We start from the raw sequence: 27,815 nt of genomic DNA on the forward strand, positions 1-27,815 counted from the left end.
TTTTTCGGTATCAGTTCATTTGCAGAGCAGAGCTATCAGGCATCTTGTGTCCTCTGAACAAATAAGCTCTTTCAGTCTCTCATTAAAGAAACTACCTGTTTGTCTGGGCACTACCCTGACATCTCACTCAGGTAGCTCACATAGGAGTCATCATTTAGCAAACACATTCGTAAGAAAAGGGTCACTCACAGCTGCCATGAGTAGGAATTAAGTTATGGTGGGGCCTACCAATTTAAATCTGACAGCATTATATTCTTTAAGAAGCTGGGAATTTAGTGGGAAAGATGGATATGCGTGCAATCATAACAAGTCAAAACATACACAATTACAAGTCATGAGAATTCACCAATAGGCAGGAATCATTTTAACTACAGTTTAAAAGTAACTCAACAAACAAATACAGAGCATCTGCTATTATCTATCAGGTGTTGAAAAGAGCACAGGGCGGCGCGGGGAATGAAACAAGATATCCTACCCTCAAGAAACGTCCATCTAAAGCAAGTGCACACACAGGGAGCTCTAGTTAGTGCTCTGTGGTGGCCTATGTGGGGAAAGAATCTAAAAGAAGAGTGGATGTATATGTGTATGTAGTTGATTCACTTTTCTGTGCATCTGAACCTAACATAACATTGCAAATCAACTATAGTACAATAGAAATTTTTTTAAATGTCCAACTAGAAAGAAACATAAAGTGCGCGCACACAAGGGGTGAGGTCCAGTGTCGCCTCACAGGACGCCAAGCGCAGAGCGCAGGCACACCGGGCTCACGCTGGGAGTTCAGGCGAGACTTCTGAGAGAGACTAAAACAGGCGCTGAGAATTCCAGGAGGCCAGGGCCATGACGGCTTCCTGTATCAATGAATATCCAAGAAACTAACACAGTAACTGACAAAGGATAGAAACTCGGCAAGTTCTGAAATGAAGTGGTAGAATTATGAGAACAAGTGTATGTATGCACTTCTACTTACCACATCACTGTACTTAACCCACCAAATTATATGTAATTATTTCATATTGTTAGGTTATTCATGTTTCCATTATGGCTTGCAATTGTAATTTTTATTTTTTGCCTGGCTATTGTAATTAAAACTGATAAACATCTTTTACTATTGTGATTATGTAACTATTATTCACTTAATACCATTTTATCATGATTGGGCTAGAGAAAATAATAGAATTCTGTATCACTAAAACTACCATTTAAGAGAAAAACTTGTAATCACTTCTTAAAATCCAAAGGCGTAACAGAATTATCTTGGAATTTTTTGAAAAATACAAATGCCCAGGTATTGCTATTCTTCTCCAAAGTTTCAGATGTGTTTCTCATGAGCCCCCATGAGAAAAACTAGAACATATGATCTTTCACTTTTATCGAACTTGTTTCACTTTCTCTACTTCATTTCAGTGATCCCATTTCATTTACTTTATGATTTTCAATTTCTCTCTTTTTTGTTGTTTATCTTTCTCAAGCATTTATTAAGTGTAGTAGAAAAGTTTTTGTATACATATATAATGTACAATAAAATATATATTTTAGAAAATTTATGAATTTCTGCCTAGCTAAAAACATTTATGACATTTTGATTCCCCTTGTTTGACTTAGTATTAATAGAATGCTAGATATCTAATTTATATTTGCTCAGAACTTTGATATATAGTTCCATGTATTTTGGCATTTAGTATTACTGCTAAAAGTCTAGAAAATTTATTATCTTAGTGATCTTAAAAAATTTTTGAATGAGGCTTGAAACTTCTAATCCAATTCTGAAACTATAAAGAAATACTATGCTGTTTAAAAAAACAACAACAGGAAATTAACAAGCAATGCAGTATTATTAACTAAAGTACATATTTTGTTCAAGTTTCACAGAATTTTATGCTAGTGTCCATTATTTGTTCTCATACCTTAATCAAAGTTTCACATTGTATTTTACTGCATTGAACAGGTTCAGTTGCATGCAACAAATTCTGGTAAATTCTCTGCTCATTTTTATAAGAAATATTATCTAACTTTCCTTGTTATAACTTCTTAGACACACCCATCATTTAAAAGTGGACATTTGATTTCCAAATATATGGGATTTTGTTTAAAGTATCTTTAGTATTAATTTCTCATTTAAATGCTTTCTTCTCTGAAATCAACCTCTGTGTTTTCTTTTCAGTGTAACTTTATTGAGGCTTTTGATGGCTAAGTCAAAGATCTCTCCTGGTAAATGTCACACTGCACTTGAAAAAAGGGTTATTTTTAAGTATCTTTTGATATTGATTTCTAACATAATTACACAGTGATAAGAGAACAGACTCTATGATTTCAATACCTCAAGATCATGAAATTTTTGCACCTTGTTTTATATCCCTGGATATGTTCCAGAATCTCCTAGCTTACCGTCTATGGGAACTTGAATAGAATTTGTATGCTACTGTTGTGTAAAAACTGTATAAATCTTAATTATGTTGAATTGGTTCACAGTGCTTTTCAGGTCTACTATATCCTTCTACTTCTCTGTATATTCATACTATCAATTTCTGAGAGTTTGATATTGAAACTCCAACTAAAATACTTAATTTATCTGCTTATAAAATAATATATAGTAGAACTATACACAACTTTGTTGTGTATATTCCAAGTCTCCTATAAACGTGTTACCATACTTTCATAATTTAAAAAAAAAAAAAGAGAGGTGTGGAGTGCATTTTAGTTAAAAGAAGGAGTGTGAGAAAAAGCATGCAAACATGAAACTGTCTGAACTAAGCAGGTAACTATAAGCAAGTAAACAGTGTTAGGACCTAAGACTCAAGGGAAGAGGTGATTGGAAATAAAGAAGAGATATGCGAATGCCCCGGATTTCACTGACGACCTGAAACAGAAACCGGTGGTCAAAAAATGTCCAATGTAGTAATGTAAACAACTGACTTTATTCTACAAGAGATACAAAGCACTATGAAAAAAAGAGGAAGAGATTAATTCCAATTTATTACTGCCAAAGGAACACATAATATTTATTAATATGATGCTAAATCAATGATATTATAATCATACTGCCCATTTCTTTATGAGTTACAATATTTCAAAATCAAAAGAATAAAGTGTCCATATGGAGTGAGGGCTGCTGGATAAAGTGGGAGGAAGAAAAGATAGTCTAGCTCTTGATTTTGTGTCCAAATAACACAAATAAGTAACAAATTATGCTAGCTGGTTTACAATTTTTTGAAAAAGTTGTCCCAAAAATAACATAGTATAGAGTCCCGCATGCAGAAGATACTAAAAAAATTCTGTGAAGTTACACATGAAATAAATAGTTCCTCATTGACTGCAAATTCATGATTAACCCATCACAAGACAGAATAAACATGAGTTATTTTGGGAAAGTGGTGGGTAGGTAATACAATCAAACCTAGTTTTAAAAAAAAAGTAAAGAAAGGAAAAAATTGCTAGCTTTCAAAACCTGAAGAGTTTCTTTTAAGTGTATCTTATGGAAAGTACAAAATATTTTCAGGTATCTATTATGTAAATACACAGATATGCAAGTTCCAGTTTTGGCTAAAGAAGCATTTAAAATGAATTTTAAGAATGATAACAACTTAAAAAACAGGATGATTCTGCACTAGTTAGGCAAGAGAAGAAAAACTGGAAAGAAAATAGAAAACAAACATCTGAAAATACATTGGCTGCTTGGCTATCTGCCTCACAAGGCTGTTGAGGTAGAATGACTAGTGATTTGATCCGGACAGGTGGGTCTGAGAAAGTAACACACACATGAACAATACAACTACTCACTGAAATATCTAAAATTAAAGAATTTCTCCATAGATATGAAGTTCAGAATGTTTCTGACAACTGCTCTGTAAATTAAGGTAAATATCAGTCTAAAGCTGATCAATTGGCTAGATGTCAAAGTACAATTGAAAAAAAAAAAAAGATATTTCAAAAGAATAGCACATATCCCAAATTCAAAAGCTCCCACTAAAGGGAAGAGAGGCCGTTCATCTTTTTCAACTCAATATGATTGACTTTCCAGTTCAATCATACTCAAAGACTCAAGAGGCAGTGATTTTTTTAACATGGGTTAACAGGGAGCCTGGTGGGCTGCCGTCTATGGGGTCACACAGAGTTGGACGCGACTGACCTGACTTAGCAGCAGCAGCAACAGGAGTAAGAGTTAATTTACTCAGACAAAATTCTTTTCTAAGGAATCGCTGCCCTTCAGTTAGCTCTTTTATTTTAACATTTACAAAGGTTGATATTGACGTTTACTGTATATCACTGCCAGGGGACCAAGTTGCATCTGTACTTAGAAATAACACAATGGAGATGAGGCGGAATCATAATCAACATTGAAGCTAGCCTTCCTCACACTGCCAAATACATCCTGGCCTGGCAGCCTCATCCTAAATACTGCAGAGCCAATTAAATTGATCACAGTACTGAATAAAAGATAACCCTGCTGCATTAAAAGAATTGATAGAACAAAGATAGACAAAAATGATTCAATAAAAATGATCAACAACAAAACTTTATTTAATATGCCTCCCTGCTATTTTTCAGTGGACAGGTTACGTAGTTGAACATGATCTTTTCACAAAATAAAACAATTTTTTTTAAGTACCTCTAAACTTTCCTAACTCTTTTGTGATCCATAAAACTGCTTTTGAAATTATACAACTATTTTAACAACAGTTCTCATATTAAGAGTTATAGGATCCAAATGGAAATAAAGTGACATTATCCAAACTTGGGAAATGTTATTACAAATTTTAATTTATCAATAACAGAGAATGTTTACTAAATATTAGCAATGTACCAGGTACTATATTAAGCTCTTTGCACTGAGTATCACCCTTTAATTCTCAAACCAATTCCTCCATTTATAAATAAAGACTAAAAAAAAAACCAGAGTCAGAAATTGAACCGATGTAGTCTAACATCAGACTTGCTGCAGGAAAGTAGCTCTTATCTACATAATGAAGTAGTTTTGTTCATTCAAAGCAGATTTTAAAATTATACTAAAGTAAGAGGTCTTTTTCTATCAAAGTCATTAATATCTAATTATAGACACGATTTTTACTATAAAGAAGAAATTAGTATGCTTTTTTTTTTTTTTGCCTGTCTCATATTTTATTGGGTTTTTGGGAAGCTGGAAGTTGAATTTCAACATAAAGCATGTTTTTCTACTTGTTCTGTTTTTCCTCATAAATAAAACGTCATTAAAAGAATAAACTTACATATTTAGCAGTCTGATACTCAGGCCAAAAAATGATAACACATTCTCTGGCCAGTGGAAACTTTGAAATTTGGAAACTTAAATACTCAAATCAACTCACACTCAGAAAAAGGAGTCAATAAAAGTTATTAATAAATCCCTTTATCGTTCTGTCCCCAGACTTCTCAGTTACTCTATTACAACTGAACAAAATATAAAATGTGCCTCCCCACCATGAAATTATGTAGGAAAAAGTAAAATAAAGCTGCAGTAAAAATAAAATGAGGATAGTAATTCAGTTTAGTTCAGTCGCTCAGTCGTGTCTGACTCTTTGTGACCCCATGAACCGCAACACGCCAGGCCTCCCTGTCCATCACCAACTCCCGGAGTCCACCCAAACCCATATCCATTGAGTCGGTGATGCCACTAAACATTTCATCCTCTGTCATCCCCTTCTCCTCCTGCCCTCAATCTTTCTCAACATCAGGGTCTTTTCATATGCGTCAGGTCTTCGCATCAGGTAGCCAAAGTATTGGAGTTTCAGCTTCAACATCAGTCATTCCAATGAACACCCAGGACTGATTTCCTTTCGGATGGACTAGTTGGATCTCCTTGCAGTCCAAGAGTCTTCTCCAACACCACATTTCAAAAGCATCAATTCTTCGGCACTGAGCTTTCCTTATAGTCCAACTCTCACATCCATACATGACCACTGGAAAAATCATAGCCTTGACTAGACGGACCTTTGTTGACAAAGTAATGGCTCTGCTTTTAAATATGCTATCTAGGTTGGTCATAACTTTCCTTCCAAGGAGTAAGTGTCTTTTGATTTCATGGCTGCAATCACCATCTGCAGTGATTTTGGAGCCCCCCAAAATAAAGTGAGCCACTGTTTCCCCATCTATTTGGCATGAAGTGATGGGACCGGATGCCATGATCTTAGTTTTCTGAATGTTGAGCTTTAAGCCAACTTTTTCACTCTTCTCTTTCACTTTCATCAACAGGCTCTTTAGTTTGTCTTCACTTTCTGCCATAAGGGTGGTGTCATCTGCATATCTGAGGTTATTGATATTTCTCCCGGCAGTCTTGATTCCAGCTTGTGCTTCTTCCAGCCCAGTGTTTCTCATGATGTACTCTGCATATAAGTTAAATAAGCAGGGTGACAATATACAGCCTTGATGTACTCCTTTTCCTATTTGGAACTGTTGCTTCCTGACCTGCATACAGGTTAGGAGAGGCAGGTCAAGTGGTCTGGTATTCCCATCTCTTTCAGAATTTTCCGCAGTTTATTGTGATCCACACAATCAAAGGCTTTGGCATAGTCAATAAAGCAGAAATCGATGTTTTCCTGGAACTCTCTTGCTTTTTCTATGATCCAGTGGATGTTGGCAATTTGATCTCTGGTTCCTCTGCCTTTTCTAAAACCAGCCTGACAACATCTGGAAGTTCACGGTTCACATATTGCTGAAGCCTGGCTTGGAGAATTTTGAGCATTACTTTACTAGCATGTGAGATGAGTGCAATTGTGAGGCAGTTTGAGCATTCTTTGGCATTGCCTTTCTTTGGGATTGGATGAAAACTAACCTTTTCCAGTCCTGTGGCCACTGCTGAGTAATAGTACTGTATTTTAAATTTTATATTTTAAACTATAGTTTGCTATTAATAAACTAAACTATAATCTCTCAGAGGACAAGATCTTACAGTTTTATATATCATGTAGAGTAAGTTCTTATCATGTAAAATAAGAACTATTAGAAGAAAATCATATGTGGAAAATATGCAACATTATTTACGGGGGGGGATATATTTATATATATACAATTTATGGGTTACCAAGGCCCATAATCTTGTTTACAAACTATCTATATTAAGTACCTGGAATTTATCTGTATATGAGAAAATGTGTCTATGTGGAACCCAGGGTAAGTAAAGTGTGATGGTTTAAAAGGACAGGCTTTGAGGTTGAGGAACGAACATCTTCCTATCAATGGTACTTAAACTTACTGTGCCTCAGTCTCCTTATCTGTAAAATGAACATAACAATCTCACATGTTTTTCCTGAGGATTAAATGAGACATTGTTAATCCTCATCTACAGAACAGAATCCAACATAGTAAGGTCCTATGTAAATCACAGTCTGGAAACTAAACAGGAAATAAGAAAAATGGCATTTTCTTCCTTATCTGAGTACATGGGAAACAGGTGTATCTTTTTCTTCTTAGATCTCACTATATAATCCTCTGCTCCTCCCTAGCATCCCCCTGCTCTCCTTGTGTCCAGGGTACTCAACTCTTCACTACAGATCTCTGCAGTGATTTGTCATCCACAGTATATCACACGCCAGAATGACTGAATTCCCTCCTCTCTCAATTAGAATTGTTTGATAGGAATTAAGCAATCCAACTTGACCAAGTTTTAATAATACATTAACATTCTGACAGATTATGCTTAGTAACCCAAATCAATTGCTGGTACAATATAAGGCACTGAGACAAAATTAAAATTTAGGCAAAAATAGACCAGTCTTTCCTAAGCATTTGTCTACAGACTTGCTCCTTTGAGTCATTTTTGTTAGTCATACCTTCACCCGATATAATCCAATGTCCACCAGGTTCTGAGTATTCTCAAAACAGGTCCTGAAGGTAGTGCACAAAGGATAATGTTGTGGAAAGATCTATAACAGCTTCTTGTCATGAAAATGAGAAATTTACAACTAAAAACTTAAAAAAAATTCAAAGTGAAAATTATATTTAAGTAAATTAATCTGAATTTTTATTTTCTTTTCCCAATTAAATCAAATGAACTATGTTCTCCCAGCTTGATCTTGAGCTTAATGTCGAGACAATATTCTATTTTATATGTATCAAGTGAAAGTGAAAAGTGAGAAGTCGCTCAGTTGTGTCCGACTCTTTGTGACCCCATGGACTGTAGCGTGCCAGGCTCCTATGTCCACGGGATGCTCCAGGCAAGAATACTGGAGTGGGTTGCCATCCCCTTCTCCAGGGGATCTTCCCAACCTAGGGATTGAACCCAGGTCTCCTGCATTGCAGGCAGATTCTTTACTGTTTGAGCCACCAGGGCAGACCCACCATATGCATCATTAACTTGTTAAATACAAAGTCTGAGTCCAGAATAGTTCTTTTGCACATAATGCTGTCTTTTTCATCATGGTATTTCCCACACTCAGAAGCACAGTGTTTAACACATAGAAGGCAGTCAACAAAATATATACATGTGGTATATTAAAACTCTTATGGGGATACAATCAGAATTTGTGCTGTACCAAACCAGTTTTACTAAAATGAACTGCCTGCCCATTGGTTTTCCACAGAAAATCAAGGCCACCTAGGTCTTACTGAAAGGATGGCAACTCAACTGATACATTTCCAAAAGAACAATAAAGCTGCTTTACAGAGGCTCCTCTGAATCTGAACAGTTGTTGAGATCAAGTTGCAGCCTGGCCAGGCACAATCACTCAGTTAGCGAGAGCTCCTTAAGGGCATTCCAAATGAATTACTTCCCACCTCCAATTAATCTGCCAAAACAGTGATCTACCTTCAGGCACAGCTAACCCAGGGCCAATCCCTGAAAAAGCTACTTGAGGCTTGGCTCCTTTGCACTCTGGTGTCAGGTCACTAAAAATTCAGATCACCTGGAAATTCAAGTGGAATCAGGTCATAGGGCCAGTTTGGCATGGAAGATAGTCCCAGAGATAGGGTTTCCTCAAACTGAGGGAGCTAGAACCTTCAGCTGTGAGCAGGCTCATGCTTCGGAACTAAAAAATTCCCAGAGCAACACTCAATTCCACCTTCCCAAGATTTAAGAAGGAGCAGAGGATATTCCTTCCTCTGAATCACATTATAGAAAATATAAATATAAACCATACCCTCTAGAAATATTCCTGTGATCAACCGGAAGGTTTTAAATTCTTTTGTTTTTTTCAATGCTATCTAAAAGGAGAGGAGTTAGCTTCTTGTTCCTATGCTGCTTTTGGTAACCCCTCTCTTTTGGCCCTCTCCCCACTTATAAGGACTTCCCTGGCGGCTCAGACAGTAAAGAATCTGCCTGCAATACAGGAGACCTGGGTTTGATTGCTGGGTTGGGTTGGGAAGATCCCCTGGAAAAGGGGATGGCAACCCACTCCAGTATTCTTACCTGGAAAATCCCAAGGACAGAGGAGACTGGTGGGCTACAGTCCATGGGGTAACAAAGAGTCCAATAAGACTGAGCGACTAATACTTTCACTTTCTACTTACAAAGTGTTTTATCTTTTCAAGATACATAAAGCAAACCTAAAAATTCCTCTATGCCATACAGGCAAACTATGAAATCTTATCAAGGTCTGCTAATGAAGTCTCTCTGTGTCGTCTTCACTCAGTCCCAGTATACCAAGGGCCTCAGTTTGAATTACTCTCTTTAGGTCTTAGGGAGGATAAGCAAGTGCCACTATCCCTAATGAATCCAAAATTTATTTTTTATGCCTGCAACAAATCTCTAAGAAAAGTTGTGGGTAATATGATTTAATAGAATTTGGCCTGAAACTCCCTGGGATTCAGCTGTTCCATGCCTCTGTTCAGGGAGACATAACAAGACACTGCACCAAGAAGCCAACCAGAGGTAAACTCAATTCAGGCCCAGCCAGCTCTGCCACAGGTGAGCTCCATCTTAAAAAAAAAAAAAAAAAAAGGAGAACAGGATCATAACAAGCCAGAAAAGGGAAGATATTCAAATATGCCTTCACCTTAATGTCCTACGGATGGGACTAACACCAAACATACAGCATATGGGACAGGAAATTAATGTGTTTTCAATCACTGAAACTCTACATTTCTGTCTACAATTTTTAGCCTAGTACCCCACATGTTGCCATCTGAATCTCCTTTTATCACAATCAACTTTTTTTCCTTTTCACTTAACAACTCAATAAATGTTAATATTCTGAAGGCGAGGCTTCCAAGTACCCTAATATTAAACATCTCAGTTTTTTCACTTTTTGACATGAATCAGGTCCATTTTTAGCTTTCAACAGCCAATGCATTCATTCTATCTGGCCCAGCCCAAATAGCCTATAAACACAGACTAGGCTTCTCAAATTAAACAATTTGTAGAACTGGAAAGAAAGTAGCTGACTACATTACTACGCTTGCATTTTTTTTCTTTCTTGTAATCAAAAGTCTCATTTTCCCCAATTAAAAATAAACAAACTTTCAAGCAAATTCCTAAGAGCCTAGTCAAAGAGTAAATAAGTAATGGGCACTATAGAAAGATGGCTCCAGTTTCTCAAGTGTATAAGCACTTGCTTAGATTCTGTATTAAAAGCAAAAATGTCATACACATCAGATGAGAGGCTGTTAGCACAAGCCAAAATTCAGTCTTATAGTTTCACACTATTTGTGATGTTACTCTATTCTGCCAGGGCTTTCAAAGGCTAAAGCATGGTTGTTTCTCCTGACTATGGTACTCTTAAAATGTTTTATAACAGAATTCTTCAAAATAAAATCTAAACAATCAGATGAACACAAAGTCTCAAGTTTCTTTGAATCTTGATTGATAATGTTAATTAAATCTTTTCTATCACATGCTTTATTGACCCTTAGAATCATTATCTTTCAAGGCTACCTTGTTGTGTTGCCTTGAGTATGCAGGCTGAGAAAGCTACGGCTTTACAATTTGCTGGGTAATTTAGGAATCATTTTGACTTTCCCCCAAATTTCCTCAGTCAGGTTTCCTATGACACTAAATTATCTCCATTTTTTTCTCATTACAAATACCAGGACCATGTGGATCCTGAATCAAACTATTATTTAATCCATTACATACAGCTTGGTGGCCATTAACAACTTCTCTAATTATGTTCCTTCACAAAGTAAAGCTTTCTAGACACCTTACATGTAAACTTGCTTTGAGTTGGGATTCCTAATGGTTGACTTCAGTACAAGTGTGATGTCAATAACATACAATAACATGTAAAATTAAAAACACTATATATGACATTGCTGCTGCTAAGTCACTTCAGTCGTGTCCGACTTTGTGCAACGTCATAGATGGTAGCCCACCAGGCTCCCCCATCCCTGGGATTCTCCAGGCAAGAACACTGGAGTGGGTTGCCACTTCCTTCTCCAATGGGTGAAAGTGAAAAGTGAAAGTTAAGTCGCTCAGTCATGGTCTGACTCTTAGCGACCCCATGGACCGCAGCCTGCCAGGCTCCTCCATCCATGGGATTTTCCAGGCAAGAGTACTGGAGTGGGGTGCCACTGCCTTCTCTGATATTATGACATTAGGTTAAAGTAAATAATATGAACTAGTTTAATTAGCAGTTAACCTAGGCCATAGGTTCAAATTAACTAAATATAAGTTAAAATAATTGATGTTAACACAAGAGATAAAAATTCTAATATTCTTATAGAAAAGCCTAAGTTAACTACAAATAATTACAGAATTATCCTTTAAATAGCAAAGGACTTAATGGACTATCCTGTTTACAATATTAACAAACATCACTACTGTATATACTTCCAATTGCTTCACAGGAAATAAGAAATATATTTTTTAAAAGATCAGATGTCCCATTCCCTTCCTAAGAAAGGATCTTAGTACCTTTACAATAGCTGACATCTTAGCCCTTCTAGCTTTCCTCATTTGACCCCACACACTGAAGCACAGATACAAATGCCCGAAGAAAGAAGACCCACTGGGGAAAATTGCACTCTGCTCAGTTTTGCATGCATCAGTGGACTTCACAGTAGATAAATACAACCCAGAGCAAGATTAACTGACACAATGAAGCAAAAAAGGGAAATTTGAGATTTAGCTACTTTATCTTAAGTCTCTTTTTAAGTAAGGGTGGTTTGTTTCTACTTGAGCATTCACATATACAAAAAAAATATGCCTTCAAGGACTCAACCACATTTTTAATACTAATCATTTTTTAAATGATTATTTTAATCATTTTTTTAAAAAAATTTTGATGTATAGTGCACCATATTTTATTATGATTTTAAAAGATCCACAATTATAGCCTTTGTTTTTCACAAATGACACAAATTTTGACAACACAGGTGAGTTTTGGAAAATTTATTATTGGCTCTTTGTACAAATATTTAAAACAAGACTTCTATAAAAGCTTAGAAAACAATTTGACAAATTATGTAGAAGCTTTAAAAATCCAAGGGGAAGTTAGAATTAGCCTACTAGTTCTAATATATATATTTTTTTTTATCAACTTCATTTCTAAGAACCCTCCCCAGTTCTCTCCTACATTTACCACAAGAGACTCTAGGCCAGAACTCCCTCCAAGGAGTTGTTTGTCTAAAATATCTAACCCCAGGGATCACCAGATTCTCAAATTCTTCCTGTGGAGCCAGCTTCCTGCGACTAGTGAAAAAGTGAAAACTGCAGAAGAGTTTCCCAAGTAGGATTAGCATTTTAGAAGAGAGGAGGGAGTTTTTCACATCTAATTGAGATTATAAAAGGCACTCAATCCTCGAACCTCATTTCTGACTAATGTAAAAAGTGAGGACAACTCCAGTCACAAAATCTGTTGTTCCATCTTTCTACTTTGCCTCTTGTGGAAAGAAAGGTGTCAAGGATCTGCTCTGGGTGAAGTTTATCACTAATAAATTACCTTTATGACTTTCTAATATTTTTCTTCTATGGATACTACCTTCCCTCACCCCAAGCCCTTTTGTTAATATTTTTCCAAGTAAATATACAATTCTAAGATACAGATTACCTTGTTTCCTAAATATTCCCAAGTTGCTGACATCCTCAAGAACACACACAAGACTTCTGGCCTTTGATGTTTCCCACTCCCTCTTATTCAAAGGTACAAAAGTGCTGTGCACACAAAGTGAAGAACAAATGTTGATGAAAAGATGATTCTCCTTACTTGCTAATGTCATCTAGTAAGAACAAATGTTGATGAAAAGATGATTCTCCTTACTTGCTAATGTCATCTAGTAGAGCTGTACAGTTTCCTAAAAATAAAAGTTCAAGAGACATTCCAGCCTTAGAAATACATTGATTTTCAGTGATAGGCCACAAGGGTGACTGTTTTGGTCTAAATTTCCATTGTAAATGTTTCAGAAAAATAATCTCTGCACATCCCTGACCATTCTCTTCCCTCCTTTATTTCCTAAAAATCTCCTATAATTTTTAATTTCCTTCAATTAATTTATTTATATATTCAGCTATCTATTTGTAAACTTACTTTTTAAAAAGATTTCTTGAATGTGGACCATTTTTTTAAAGTTTACTGAATTGTTACAGTATTGCTTCTGCTGTTTGTTTGAAGTGAAGGGTTAGTTGCTCAGTCATGTTGGACTCTGTGACTCCATGGACTATAGCCCATCAGGCTCCTCTGTCCATAGAGTTCTCCAGGCAAGAATACTGGAGTGGGTAGTCATTCCCTTCCACAGGGGATCTTACGTTTTGTTTTTTTGGCCCTGAGGCATGTGAGATCTTAGCTCCCTGACTAGGGATCGAACCTGCACCCTCTGCACTGGAAGGTGAAATCTTAACCACTGGACCACCAGGGAAATCCCAAACAGTAAAGTTAAAACTTTTCTTTTGAGGTAACTATAGCTTTACATGCAGGTGTAAGAAATAATGGAGAGATCTTGGGTACCTTTTACATATTTTCCTTCATCTTTTAGTATCACAACCAGGATACAAACATTGCTACAATCTACTGATCTTGTTCAGATTTCCCTAATTTTTAAAAAAATCTATGTGCACACACAAATGTGGTTGGTTCTATATAATACCACCACAGATGAAGGTTCAGATACACATCACCGTATCATGATACAAAACAGTTCCATCAGCACAAAGATCCCTCCCGATGCCCTTTATAATCACATCTTCCTGTCTCCCTAACCTCTGGTAACCAACAATTTGTTCTTAATTCTGTAAGTCTGCCATTTCAAGTGCAGTATCACCAACTCAATGGATATGAGTTTCAGTAAACAACGGGAGCTGGTGATGGATAGGGAGGCATGCTGCAGTCCATGGGGTCGTAGAGTCAGACACGACTGAATTGAACTGAACTGATATAGAAGGTGAAATCTTTGATATAGATGGAATCAAACAGTATGTGATCTTTTGAGAGTGGCTTTTTTTCACTCAGCCTAATTCACTCAAGATCAATCTCAATTATTATACCGATTAAGAATTCATTCCTTATTATTGCTGAATAGTATTCCATGGTACGAGCATACCACAGTTTGCTTAACCATCTACTGAGTGAGAGACATTTGGACTGTTTCCAGTTTTGGCTATTATGAATGAAAGTGCTATGGACTTTCATGTTCAAATTTTTGTGGCAACAGAAATTTTCATTGCTCTGGGATGAGTGCAACTGCTGAGTTATATGGTAATTGCATTTTAGTTATATGATGAATTAACTGTCAAAGAGTCTTCTAGAATGGCTGTATCATTTTAAATTCCCAATGGACATTTTTCTTTACATTCTTAGGTTAAATTTCTTACTGGTGGAGATACGTAGAGCCACGACGTATTTTTTAATAAAAATTCATTTTCCTAAGTATATTTGGGGATACTGTTTTCTTTCTAAGTGATCATGGTAAATTGGAAAGTTAAAAGCACACTGTATGAAGAAAACAGCTGGGAAGTTCAGATGAGCTGCAATGTCCTAAAACTGTTCACTATAGCACGTGTGACCAAAGAGGTCAGAGACAGATTTTTTAAAAAGATGTAAACAGAAACAGAGGATACACATAATGACATTGAAATTAGGAGTGTATATATACATATACCCCTCCAATAACGCGAGGGAAAAGTAAATTACAAGCAGAGACCTGCCACTATGCCTGTACTTGAAGATGTTTTCTAGTAACTTTGTAAAACACCTAAAGATAATACTTAACAATATTTTTTAGAAGACACCTGATTGAAACCTTACTGTAAAATAATTAAAACAAAAGTTTATGTTTAATGTGCTTCTATCTATCTTGTCTAAATATCCAGATGTGGATGTATGCATGCATGCCTGTACGTGCACACGTACACAAGGGTAAAAACACTCTGCACTTAATCTTGCCATTAAAGGACTGCACAATTTAAATTCCTTGAAACCATTAGTATGTATGAAAGAGAAATAAAAAGTAGATGAGATTCATTGGTTGTAACCATATTTCATGTCATGTAAACCTGAGAAACATTTATAAACATGACCACATAAATAGAACACTACATTTTCTTAAATCTTTCAGGTAAAAGAGAGCTTTAAATTGAAGATGAATAGGATATCAAGTCAGAAATCTTTTCAAACACAAAATATTAAGGCCTGTATATGAAAAATTTTAAATATATATTCTATGTTGTCATGTTAGTCACTCCGTTGTGTCCAACTCTTTGCAACCCCATGGATGGTAGCCCACCAGGCTCCTCTGTCCATGGAATTCTCCAGGCAAGAGTAGATTGCCATTTCCTTCTCCAGGGGATCTTCCCGACCCAGGGATCAAACCTTTTTATATATATCTTACGTGTTCTATAAACTGTAACAAATATCCATAATTTACACTTATTTTACAAAAAATGTTAAGATACAAGCTAGAGAGTGTGGTGATATTTTTATTGCATACATCTTTGGGGATGTCCCCCAGTTGGGAGTGCAGATTCTCACTAAGGCAACAGTACTATTCTGATGACTGTGCCATTCTCACCTTATTCTCTCATAATGGATTCTTTCTACAGACCTTTCTCTACAGCAATTCTCTGAAGATTTCTCTCTGAAGAGCAGCCTCACTGCCACATCACCAAACTGCCTAATTTTTCCTTTTTCCTCTCCTAATGTGGTAGGTTCAATTCACTACAGCTACAGTTTCATACTACTATTTTAAGAAACAGATTCTTTTTAACTTCCAGAAGTATAGAAAAGTAAGGGAAAAACAGGTTTTCAGATAAGGAAATCTGACATTTGCCTTAAAAAGCAAATTTTAATATCACATTTGAAGACAAAACAACAGGAAAACAAATCACCTAATGAGTAACTTACCATTCTGTATCGAGGCAATGAAGCCCTGGAATTTTACAAATAATTTACCACCACCACAACCACCAATCACCATGTTTGGATATTAAAAAACAAAAACAAACAAAAAAACCCAGAAACAGTCCTGGTTCATTCCACACAATTTCAAGTATATGATTTATTATCTTGTCAAAAAATTAACAGTGTTGCTGTTTAATTTTTTTTTTTTCGGTTAATTTATCTAGAACAAGATTGGCAAACTACAGCCAGCAGAGAAAATCCAAGCCACCAACTGTTATTTTTGCAGCTCATGAGCTAAAAATACTTTTTCACATTTTTAAATGATTATATAAGTACCTACATAGTATCACTGATTTTGCCTTCTGGGCTGTAAACACTAAACTATTTACTATCTGGCTTCTTGCCAAAAAAAAAAAAAAAAAGTTTGCTAACCCCTGATCTCAGGGATCAGTATAGAAAAATATGTAATAGAAATTAATAACATTTATAACTATAAATAAAACTAATTGATTTAATTTGCTATGAAGTGGCCTTGAACTCCACTCCCATTTAATTGTGACTCCCTAGAAATTTCATATAATCTGGGGAGTCTGACAACTCTCCAGAGGTATTCTCAAAGTGAAAAACAAGTAAGCAACTTAAGAATGATTGTTACATACTTCACCACACTACACCATGCATATGCCACTAGCCAAAAAATATTTTTAAGAGGACAGTATTTACTGAAAATATAGTAATATATACAAGAAAGCTCCCCTATACAAGTAGAACAGCAACTACTGCTACTCTTAAAAACCTAAAATTCCAAGTAACACCACCACCAAAACAAATTCAACCCAGAAGTCACAGAAAACGTGACCTGAATCTGATCTGAAGCAAAATCTGAATCTTTTAAGAAAAAAAGAAATAACCTGAGATGTGATGGTGATAAAAAAAAAATAGTGGACACTAAGATTAAGCAAGTTTTTTGAGGGACTTTAATTAAAATGTGAGGTTTACTAAGTAGCAGTAACACAGTACAACAACTAGTCAACTGAAAGATAACTACCATGAATACCTCAAACAATAACATGTCTATAACTGAAACCAAAGCAATTCAGGATATGCTTTCAAATTTTTTTAAAATTTACTTTCATTTGGTAGCTAATTAAAACTTTCATAAAACACTGCAACCACTAACCAACCTAGGACTAAGCCTTCACTTTGAAAATTACCAGAATTTTCAAGGTATAATGAGTACCAGGCACACCTCTTCCCTACTCCCAGTCCTTATGACAATCACATACCTTTCAACACTCCCAATTGAGAACCACTGAGCTAGATCCATTCCAGAGCAAATATTCTATGAATTTTACTTAATACTTAATTAGCATTTATTTTTAACAAAATACTCAGAAAACCTATAGTTAATGATATAGATATTATTATAACCATAAGCAGTAAATCTGAAGCATTACCACATCGAAGACACAGTCTGATGACGCTGCTCTAGGACTTTTCCTAATCAAAACAGTGTCGCAAATACTCATGTGTGCCATGGTGTGGTTCTGAGATTATACACATCAGGGAAAACTGTCAGGTTTACAAAAGTTCCTTAATAAAAAAGTATAATGCTTTTGTTCTCCAGTAACCAAGCAGCTACAGCCTTTGTCACCCACCCCAGTAAAAGCAGAACTCAGAATATCCTCAGAATTCAGACTCACTTGTTGAGAATCAGACACAAACAACAGGAAGATTCAAGGAAGAATCATTTAACTGATCTATGCCACTGATCCATTATGAAATTGTGCCGATCACTGAAGATTACTATTGATCACAGAGCATACATACACAAGTGACGATGAACAAATGAACTGGGTAAATAAATAAAAATAAAGGTGATCATCTTTACGTAAGTCAGTGGAGATATCATTTAGCAAGGTTGCAGAGTTAAGCCAACCTTGTGGCCTGATGAAAATATTCACTAAGGACCAGATAACTTAGAAAAAAATATCAGTGAGATATGAGTCAATGGCATTGCTGGTCAATCTTTTGCTAAATAACCCATGAAAAGTGAAAGTGAAAGTGTTTGTTGCTCAGCAGTGTCCAACTCTGAGAACCCATGGACTGTAGCCTTCCAGGCTCCTCTGTCCATGGGATTCTCAAAGGCAAGAATACTGGAATGGGTTGCCATGCCCTCCCCCAGGGGATCTTCCTGACCCAGAGATACAAAGCAAATACAAAAGAAATTCACTGAAAGCGGAATACCATGCAAAAGACTGAAAATTCCAAGTGTGACTCCGTGGATTGTACTGTCCAGGGAATTCTCCAGGCCAGAATACTGGAATGAGTAGCCTTTCCCTTCTCCAGGGGATCTTTCCAACCCAGGGATGGAACCCAGATCTCCCATATTGCAGGAGGATTCTTTACCAGCTGAGCCACAAGCGAAGCCCAAAGAATCCTTTAAATAAACACAAAAGTCACTGATGGATTAGAACCTAAATGAATTAAGAGTCAGTTAATAATTGAAGAGAAAATTAACAAGGTTCAAATGTGAAGTAAAAGACATTTCTGTATTACTATTAATTTTTTCTGAAGAAAAAAAATACACTAAAAACTTCAACAATTAATTCTTTGCTCACTTAAAATATAGTGGACAATATACATTTTGCTTTATTAATATTACTTTCTAATTGAAGTTTTTGTTTTCAAAATAAAGCCCTAATATTTTTCCCTCTATCTTCTGAAATCTTGGCACCTCTTTTCAGCAATTATTTATTTCTCTTATATACATCACTCCAGGACTAATCACTCATAGATAAAAGGGACCTAGGTCTACAGAGGAGTACCCTTGAAACTCTGAAACCTTTTTCAATGTCAGGTACTAGTTTGGTCTCTCCTAGACTGGGCAAAAAGGATACCATCAGCTCATCTCAGGTTACAGGAATGGTTTCAGAAAGAACTGCTATCAAGTCATTTTAACTATGAAAAGAGGCTGCTTTTCAGAGCGAGGATGCAGGGCAGGGGCATGGAAAGAAATTATTTCTGGAAAAGAGTAGTTACAAATAAAGTGCATGCATGCACTGAAATAAAACATCCCCAAACCACTAAGGATAAGGTAACCTGCAACAGGGCTTCCCTGGTGACTCAGACAGTGAAGAATCTGCCTGCAAGGCAGGAGACCTGGGTTCAATCCCTGGGTCGGGAAGATCCTCTGGAGAAAGGAACGGCTACCCACTGCAGCAGTGCTCAGTCATGTCCAGCTCTTTGTGACCCCATGGACTGTAGTCCACTAGGCTCCTATGTCCGTCAGATTTTCCAGGCAAAGATATTGGAGTGGGTTACCATTTCCTTTTCCAGGGGATCTTCCCAACCCAGGAATTGAACCCACATCTACTGCATTATCAGAAATGGCAACCCATTCCAGTATTCTTGCCAGGATAATCACATGGACAGAGGAGGCTGGCAGGCTACAGTCCATGCGGTCGAAGAGTCAGACACAACTGTGCATGCATGCACACCCACCTCTAACACAAGCTACAGGTATGTCCCAGAGTGTGCTCCATGGAAAACAAGTTCCCCACAGGGTAATGATGCTTTTTTATTTTAAAAGACTTCTGTGCATCATCTGAATCTGGAATATGATGGGCTGAACATAAATAAGCTACCCCGGTTTTCCCCAGTGTCTTTAATATTTCAAACTACAATCTGAATCTCTAAGAGGGGACATGTGATATATTGCTTCCCAAAGTTACGTCACTATGGAACTTTTCTTCATTATTACCTCTCAAAAGCTGTGTCTCCATACTTTAAGAAAATATTGAGCTAGTAAAACCCTGAAGGCATTACATAGAAAGAACCAATACTTTATATGCCTAATGTGCCTAGTGGAAGTCAGAGGACATGGGTTTTATTTTGCCATTTACTGACTCTATGTCCTCAGGAAAAAAAACAATTTTCTTGCACCTTAGTTTTATCATTTGCACAAAACCAATTATAATTCTAGTTGTAGCCTTTTCCAGGGTTGAATAAAAGATATTACATAAGTTATAGAAATAATAAAATTCTAGAGCTACAGAAACTTTTTAGACTATCCAGCAAAACTTTATCTGAAAGATAAAGGTTATTTTTCAAGATCTGAATTACAATCCAGATCTTTTAACTCTCAGCCCTATAGTTTTTCTATACTACCATACGTTGTTTCCAGTTTTTAAGAGATAAAAATACTAACCAAACATCTCTAGAGGCTAAACAGGCCTCAGAAAGGAACACAAAAGGTGTCAGAAAAAAGAAAAACAGAGGGTATTATCTTAAGTTTACCACTGACAACACATGTGCATTAAGCTTTAATAGACATGGGGGATAGACAGGTAAGAGCAGTTAACAATAACTTGGAAACCTAAGGGAGGCAATTCTATAAAGTAATTTGTCTCTATGTCCAATTAATAAAACAGTCCTACCATCACCAAAAATACATCTAATCAACAATAGGTAAAGGGAAGCAAACATTACTGAAATCAATGAAGGGCCCAAGGGTAGAAAAACGGACCAAAGTTGGAAGAGGCTAGAAGTAAATAAGACAATTTGGTGATACTACTGCAATTCACTGCTCTGCAGTTTTACTATAATACAGAAATGCTTGATGCTAATTACTTAGTGATATGCCAAAAGGATGTACTTATTTCACTTGAAACATAAGAAAGAAACACTTTTCCATATTGACAAATCAACAGGATAATTCTGGAATTCATTAAAAAGAAACACTAACTGATCCAACATAATAGCTTTCCTTCCTGTGTAAAATGCTTCAAAATATCTAAATGAATATAGAAGTGCATGTTTCTATGGCAAATTGTTCATTATTGAATCATTATCAACCCTTGTTAGAAAAAATTTCTCATTTTTGCAATGTACAAAATCATTAAAGTGTTTGAGAGCTCCATCATGAAAGATAGTAGCACTTTACAATCCACTATTTCTTCAGGCAAATGTGCTTATTATGGCTGAACATAATACGAAAAACAACATTCCCTAGATGTACAATTTCACTGCCCCCACCCCCACTTAAATGGTGTTTTTACATGTTGACAGCAATGATGAAATATGTTACTGCTTTCCAGTTAGTTGTAACTGTTTCTCAGCACTCATCATTCACAGAATCACTCTGAAGGTTTTACCTATTATGATGATTAGGTATCAACAGTTCTAAATGCTGCTAATACTGTCATGTACATCTCAGTCCTGCTTTAATACTGCAGATTTTCAGCCTGAAAACTCCCCTAAAATTATCAAATGGCTAACAAAGTGAATCTATCCACTGTAACTCTACCGAGTGAGACAGACCCACCTTCTAGGGTATTAGTTCAGTTCAACTCACACCAAGTGGGATTAATTGCTGCCGTTTGGAGCTGTTCCGCAATTTAAAGGACATTCATTTCCCAAAGCTAGCGATTGTCATGCAGATTGCTTAGACTCAACAGTTAGATATCGCATTTGATCATTTTTACTAAAAATAAAAGAAAGGAAGTGTAGTAAATCAGATATTGCCTAGCTCACTGCAATTCTTTTGAACCTATCTGTCTAATCTTTTCAAGGTCATTCCCCCTTTCTTAAAAGTAAATTAACATTTTTAAGATTAGATAGTTAAAACGTACAATGAAAATGTACCCTCACAATTTTAAGTCACCTTTGCTCAAAGCTACACTAACGATGCAATTCTTCTAGAGTCAGCTCTGTAAGCTAAAAACGAAAGTAAGAACATTAATATAAAATATAAAAAAGGGCAATTTCTGAGTTTTCACAATTCAGTTATACACTTAATTAAGAAAGCTTAGTGCAATGTAAAATTACAAATACACTGCCTATAGTTTGGTCTACCACCCTTACTATAAATTAAACACTACCTGGGGAAAAGATATACTACAAAAGGAAACTATTTGGAGTATTACATCTATTTTACTTTGATAGCAAGTTCAATAAAAAATTTAAAGATAGATTAGAAAGTTTTCCTTAGCCTAATGCAAGGATAATTATTTTGTTCCATATTTAATTCTGATTTTTACCTAGATGATAATATATTTAATACCAGGATTCTCAGTTTCATCTAAGGTTGAAACAAATTGTCATTCTAAATACAATTTTTATCACTGATTTTAGTCTTGTGTCATACTCAATGACTCTGGCTTTAAAATGGTAACTGCCTTAGGCAAAATCCACATCAGAATCTGTCTCCACCATACTTTATGGAGGATAAGGGAAATAAACAAAGACTGTGCAAAATAAAACCATTTATAAAGAAATTGCCGACCACCAGGATTTTGGATTTGGGTAATCCACTTAGATTACCATGGCTATGTCTTAAAAGGACAATTCTAAGATCACAATATAGGTCATGTCCTTAAGAAATAGAATAAGTAATGAAATCAATGTCAATTACACAAAACTTCCATATTAACATGACGCCACTGACAACCAGTAAGACAGATTAAATAAAGCTTCTGTAATGTGCTTAGCCCCAGCATAAACAAGATGGAAAAAATAATGTCGTAAAACAGATTCTTTTGAATCAGGTTCTGCAGAAAGGTAAAAGTATCACTTAAAAAAAGAGTGGCATCCAAACTCAGGGGAAAAAATTGAGGGCTTCTCATTTCAGACTGAATAGTTATAAACTTTGATACAAGAAAGAGAGAGCGGAGGGAGTGAGAGGAAGGGAGGGCAGGTTTGCAGGGAGTAGAGGGAAATACAGAGAATGGTTAACCTTAAAGGTTATGCCAAAAATAATCAGTTTTAGGCGGTGAGTAATGTTCAAAATGCAAACTTACTACAGAAAAAATTTTTTAAATCCCCAATATGAACCAAAGTGCTTAAAACAAATGCTGCAATATTTAAATGTACTACTAAGTTTTTATCAAACTGTCTAAAGAAATACTGTCCAACATGAATAAAATTTGCCTAAAATCACTGCTCTGTCATATTTTTATTTACCACATACATATAACTGTTAAGACAAATAGTAAATTAAAAACAAATGTCTTTGAAATGCTTCTCTGCCCAGAAGGTAGAAAACATATAAAGCCTGGTGTCACAGACACTGCCAACACTGACAGTTAAAACGCTGCTGCTCCCTTTATTGATAGCAATGACAATAAAGCTCTAAGAGAAGGACTCACATTTCTGAACGCTTGCCCCCCAAACTTGACTGAACAAACAAAGCCCAGATGCTCCTAGAAACTGAGGAAGTTTCTTTTAGATACTTATGTATCCTTCCTGGACAAGGAGATAAAAAAATGTCTCTGATCCAAGAGGCTTTATGAAGACTACTTGCAGAGAATTACCAACTTACCCATTAGATTTGAGTTCATGAAAGGTGTTGGGGACAAGCCTTCGTGGGCCCCTAAACGACTGTCATTCAAGTGATCACTGTAATGAGGGCTGTCTGTAAAACCCTAGAGGGAAAAAAAAAAAAAAAAAAAGACCGGAGTATTAAAAAGATTATTTGGCAGTCCTGCTAATTGAGCATAATGACACTCATCTAATTAATATACAGACTTACAAATGGTCATTCCTAACCGAGTTTCTGGTTCATTACTTGAAAAACTAAACGGAAGTGCTGCTTTTATTCTTTTTAAGATTTTAAAGTCAAAAAGTTTCTTTATACATTTTAAAGAAAATTAGCCCTATGATCTCTTTATATCCCAAAAAGTAAAATTCTAAATGGACGAACTAAGAACGTATACTTATGAGTTATAATAAACTTAAAAACATTTATCCTCCTTTCTCTGCCTCCATACCCTATCAATAAAGGGTTGGGCAATTATAAGATTTACTTAAGATGTTAAAAGTAATCGAAAATCAATATACTAGAAATGAATCCTTTCCTAAATGGCAAAGAAATATTTAGTAAAAGAAGACCTGCTTATATTCCTTTTAATACTAGTATAATAACTACATATACTGAGCCATGCATACTCTTATACAAACTGAGACACGTAAAATAGAAAACACAAAGATAGTTAATTTAAATTCTTAAGAATCTAAAAAATGAAACTGCAAACACCATGAAAACAATAAAGTTAGTGCTATTATTTCACAATGGTTGTTACTAAATTTATCCTAATAACTTAAAACATGCTTTTTAAAAGCAAAGGAGCCTAAAAGATACCAAAGTTTACAAATAAAGTAAGTGTTACAAAAGCTCAGTGGATTAAATAACTGTTCTGGTTCTCAGATTCTTATACATACTAAGTACAGCATCACCTCCAAAATCATACTTTCTATAGAGGTTTTGAACCCTACTTAAAGTGTAGGTGGTACCTATCCTACCCTTTTGTCAACTTAAAGTGATTTTAGTAAAGATAAGAAAATCTTACAAGAGGCCCAAACAAGAACAAAAACTCACTGCCTTGGCTCACAGAAGCCACCCAGAATCCCCTGGGACTATAAAATCATCAATCACTGAACATTTATCATTACCCAGACTGCAGGCTAACATTTAAGAAGACATTAATGGGGCTGAAACAGGCCTCACTATCTTTGCAGGGATGCTGTCAGTTCAACCAAAGGGCTAGGAATTGAGGGTTAAATAACTGTCAAATCATTACAATTGCTTATGGATGCATGTCACAACTCCTTCTGCTATTCTGTTTAAAACTAATCTGCTGGGAGTGCTAACTCCCAAATGAATCTTTGTTTCATTTTTATCTACTTTAGAATCACTGATACACATGTGACAGACATTCAAAAAGAATACTGGTGACATTTACAACTTGGTTATGACTACAAAGGTGTCCTCTGGTAACCACAACCAGAGTCCTGTCTGTCCTAGTCACATGCAGCAGGAGCTACATACAAAACAGAACGGCTCCAGGCTAAGGCCACTCCTTGGAGTTTACTTCTGTTGCTTAAAATTAAACACTCTTGAAGTGCTAAGTGACATCCTACTACCTCACATTTATCTCAGTGTTTTCCTCTGCCACTCCCTCCCACTGTCATTCTTAGGTATAGAGTCAAATAAGACAATGAAGCTTACAAAAAACTCACTGAAATATTGCTTATCATCATTAAATAACTATTACTCCTGAAAAATGCCAAAAGAAATGCACTTGTAGGTCATCCATGCTGCTCACACTTCATTTCAACGTTAAAGGATACTAAAAGATTAATTTTGTATATTCTCAGTTTTCATTCTTGAAGTATAATAAAAAGAACTTTTCCCCTTCTTGACTATAAAAATAAAAACATTTAAAAATTTTAAAACTCTAAAGTACAAGGATATAAATAATCTAAGTTTCAGGGTATCATCAAATGACTGTATACACATTAACTTTATACATCACATATAATGCAGTTAAGCAAAGACCCTAAGCCCCTATTAATATATGTTCAGAAAACACAATACTTATTTTTCTATCAACCATAAACAAATAACAGTAAGTACTATCTATTATCCAAGTGCACCCACATATAGCAGGGAACAGTACAGAAGTTACACAAGATTATATCTTAGCCCACTAATAAAATCTGAGATTGTCATATTATACCCACAGAGGATCTATAAACCTGTGTCATCACATACAAACAAGATTTGAATATGGGCCCTCAGTATCTGCTTACTCATAAACATACACTATTAACCATAGTGTTAATAGTGTAAATAGTGAAATTTGATGTAAGTCATTTCAAATTTCAGTAAGTCATAATTTCATTCATATAAGATAAAAATTTGATAGAAATTTGAGTATTCTTTTTTAACACCTCAAAGGTTCATCTTAGTGCATAGAATTTTTGAAAAGCCACAGCCTACAAGAAAGGAATCTTCATCTGTAGATGCAAAGTGATGATGCAAAATGGAACAATGGAACTGGACTTTAAATGTTTGTCAGTTTTAGATCTATGTATGCCAAGTGATAGCCACTCAGTTGTGTTAGACTCTGCAACCTCGTGGACTACAGCCTGCCAGGCTCCTCTGTCCATGGAATTCTGGAGGCAAGAACACTAGAGTGGGTTGCCATTTCCTCCTCCAGGAATGTATGCCAGAACCTTACTTAAAAAACTGGGACTAGCTACTGTTTGAGACTATTCTTATCATTGCTTCCTCATAGTGGAAGTGATACCCATCCAGAAAATAACTTTTAGGGAACCAGGATGAAAAGTTACAATTTACAAACACTTAAATAAGATCAGTTCCAGAAAATGAACATAGGTATTTCTCAGTCAGCATGTTAACTGTGTCAACTAGCTGGGTAATACCTGTAACAGTGCTTTGCAAACCTCAATGTCCATATCCACCGACTAGTTCAGTTCATTTCAGTCGCTCAGCTGTGTCCAACTCTTTGCAACCCGATGGACTGCAGCACACCAGGCTTCCTTGTCCATTGCCAACTCTTGGAGCTTGCTCAACCTCATGTCCATAGAGTTGGTGATGCCATCCAACCATTTCATCCTCCGTCAGCCCCTTCTCCTCTTGCCTTCAATCTTTTCCAGCATCAGGGTTTTTTCCAATGAGTCAATTCTTCACATCAGGTGGCCAAAGTATTCGAGTTTCAGCTTCAGCATCAGTCCTTCCAATGAATATTCAGAACTGATTTCCTTTAGGATGGACTGGCTGAATCCCCTTGCAGTCCAAGGGACTCTCAAGAGTTCTCCAACACCACAGTTCAAAAGCATCAGTTCTTCAGTGCTCAGCTTTCTTTATGGTCCAACTCTTCCATGCATACATGACTACTGGAAAAATCATAGCTTTGACTAGATGGACCTTTGTTGACAAAGTAATGTCTCTGCTTTTAAATATGCTATCCAGGTTGGTCATAACTTTCCTTCTGAGGAGTAAGCATCTTTTAGTTTCATGGCTGCAGTCACCATTTGCAGTGATTTTGGAGCCCCCCAAAATAAAGTCAGCCACTGTTTCCACTGTTTCCCCATCTATTTGCCATGAAGTAACGGGACTGGATGCCATGATCTTCTTTTTTTGAATGTTGAGTTTTAAGCCAATTTTTCACTCTTCCAATTTGATTCTGCATTTATAACCAATTGGTGATGGTTATGCTTACTTATCCATGCACCACACTTCTAGCAGCAAAAATCTAGACAATCTAGAAATAAAGATCTTTATCATATATAGAAAGGAAAAATTCAAGTCTACAAAGGTGATAGCTGAGTTCCCCCCACCCTAACCCCACCAATCAGAACTACATTAAAACACGGTAAGTTTCCAGGTAAGTAAAAATTAGGGGGAAATATCAAAGTTAACTACCACACAAACTACCTACTAACTACTACTACTTAGTACTACTTAGTACCTACTAAGTACTAACTACTGCTCAAACTACTGCACAATTGCATTCATCTCACACGCTAGTAAAGTAATGCTCAAAATTCTCCAAGCTAGGCTTCAGCAATACATGAACTGTGAACTTCCAAATTTTCACGCTGGTTTTAGAAAAGGCAGAGGAACCAGAGACCAAATTGCCAACATCCGTTGAATCATCGAAAAAGCAAGAGAGTTCCAGAAAAACATCTATTTCTGCTTTATTGACTATGCCAACACCTTTGACTGTGTGGATCATAACAAACTGTGGACAATTCCGAAAGAGATGGGAATACCAGACCACCTGATCTGCCTCT

At 36.1% G+C, this 27,815-nt stretch overlaps 1 protein-coding gene across 8 annotated transcripts in view; it reads right to left on the minus strand.

Annotated features, from left to right (window-relative positions):
- TCF12 (transcription factor 12) overlaps positions 1-27,815 on the minus strand; it is a 392,318-nt gene that overhangs the window by 170,488 nt on the left and 194,015 nt on the right. For all 8 annotated transcript variants that reach the window (XM_043471865.1, XM_043471864.1, XM_043471862.1 and 5 more), the window contains one exon: positions 23,536-23,638. In XM_043471865.1, the coding sequence (XP_043327800.1) occupies positions 23,536-23,638 (103 nt within the window). The remainder of the gene's footprint in view (positions 1-23,535; positions 23,639-27,815) is intronic.

Source organism: Cervus canadensis, chromosome 6 (assembly GCF_019320065.1).
Source record: "Cervus canadensis isolate Bull #8, Minnesota chromosome 6, ASM1932006v1, whole genome shotgun sequence".
NCBI classification, from domain to species: Eukaryota; Metazoa; Chordata; class Mammalia; order Artiodactyla; family Cervidae; genus Cervus; species Cervus canadensis.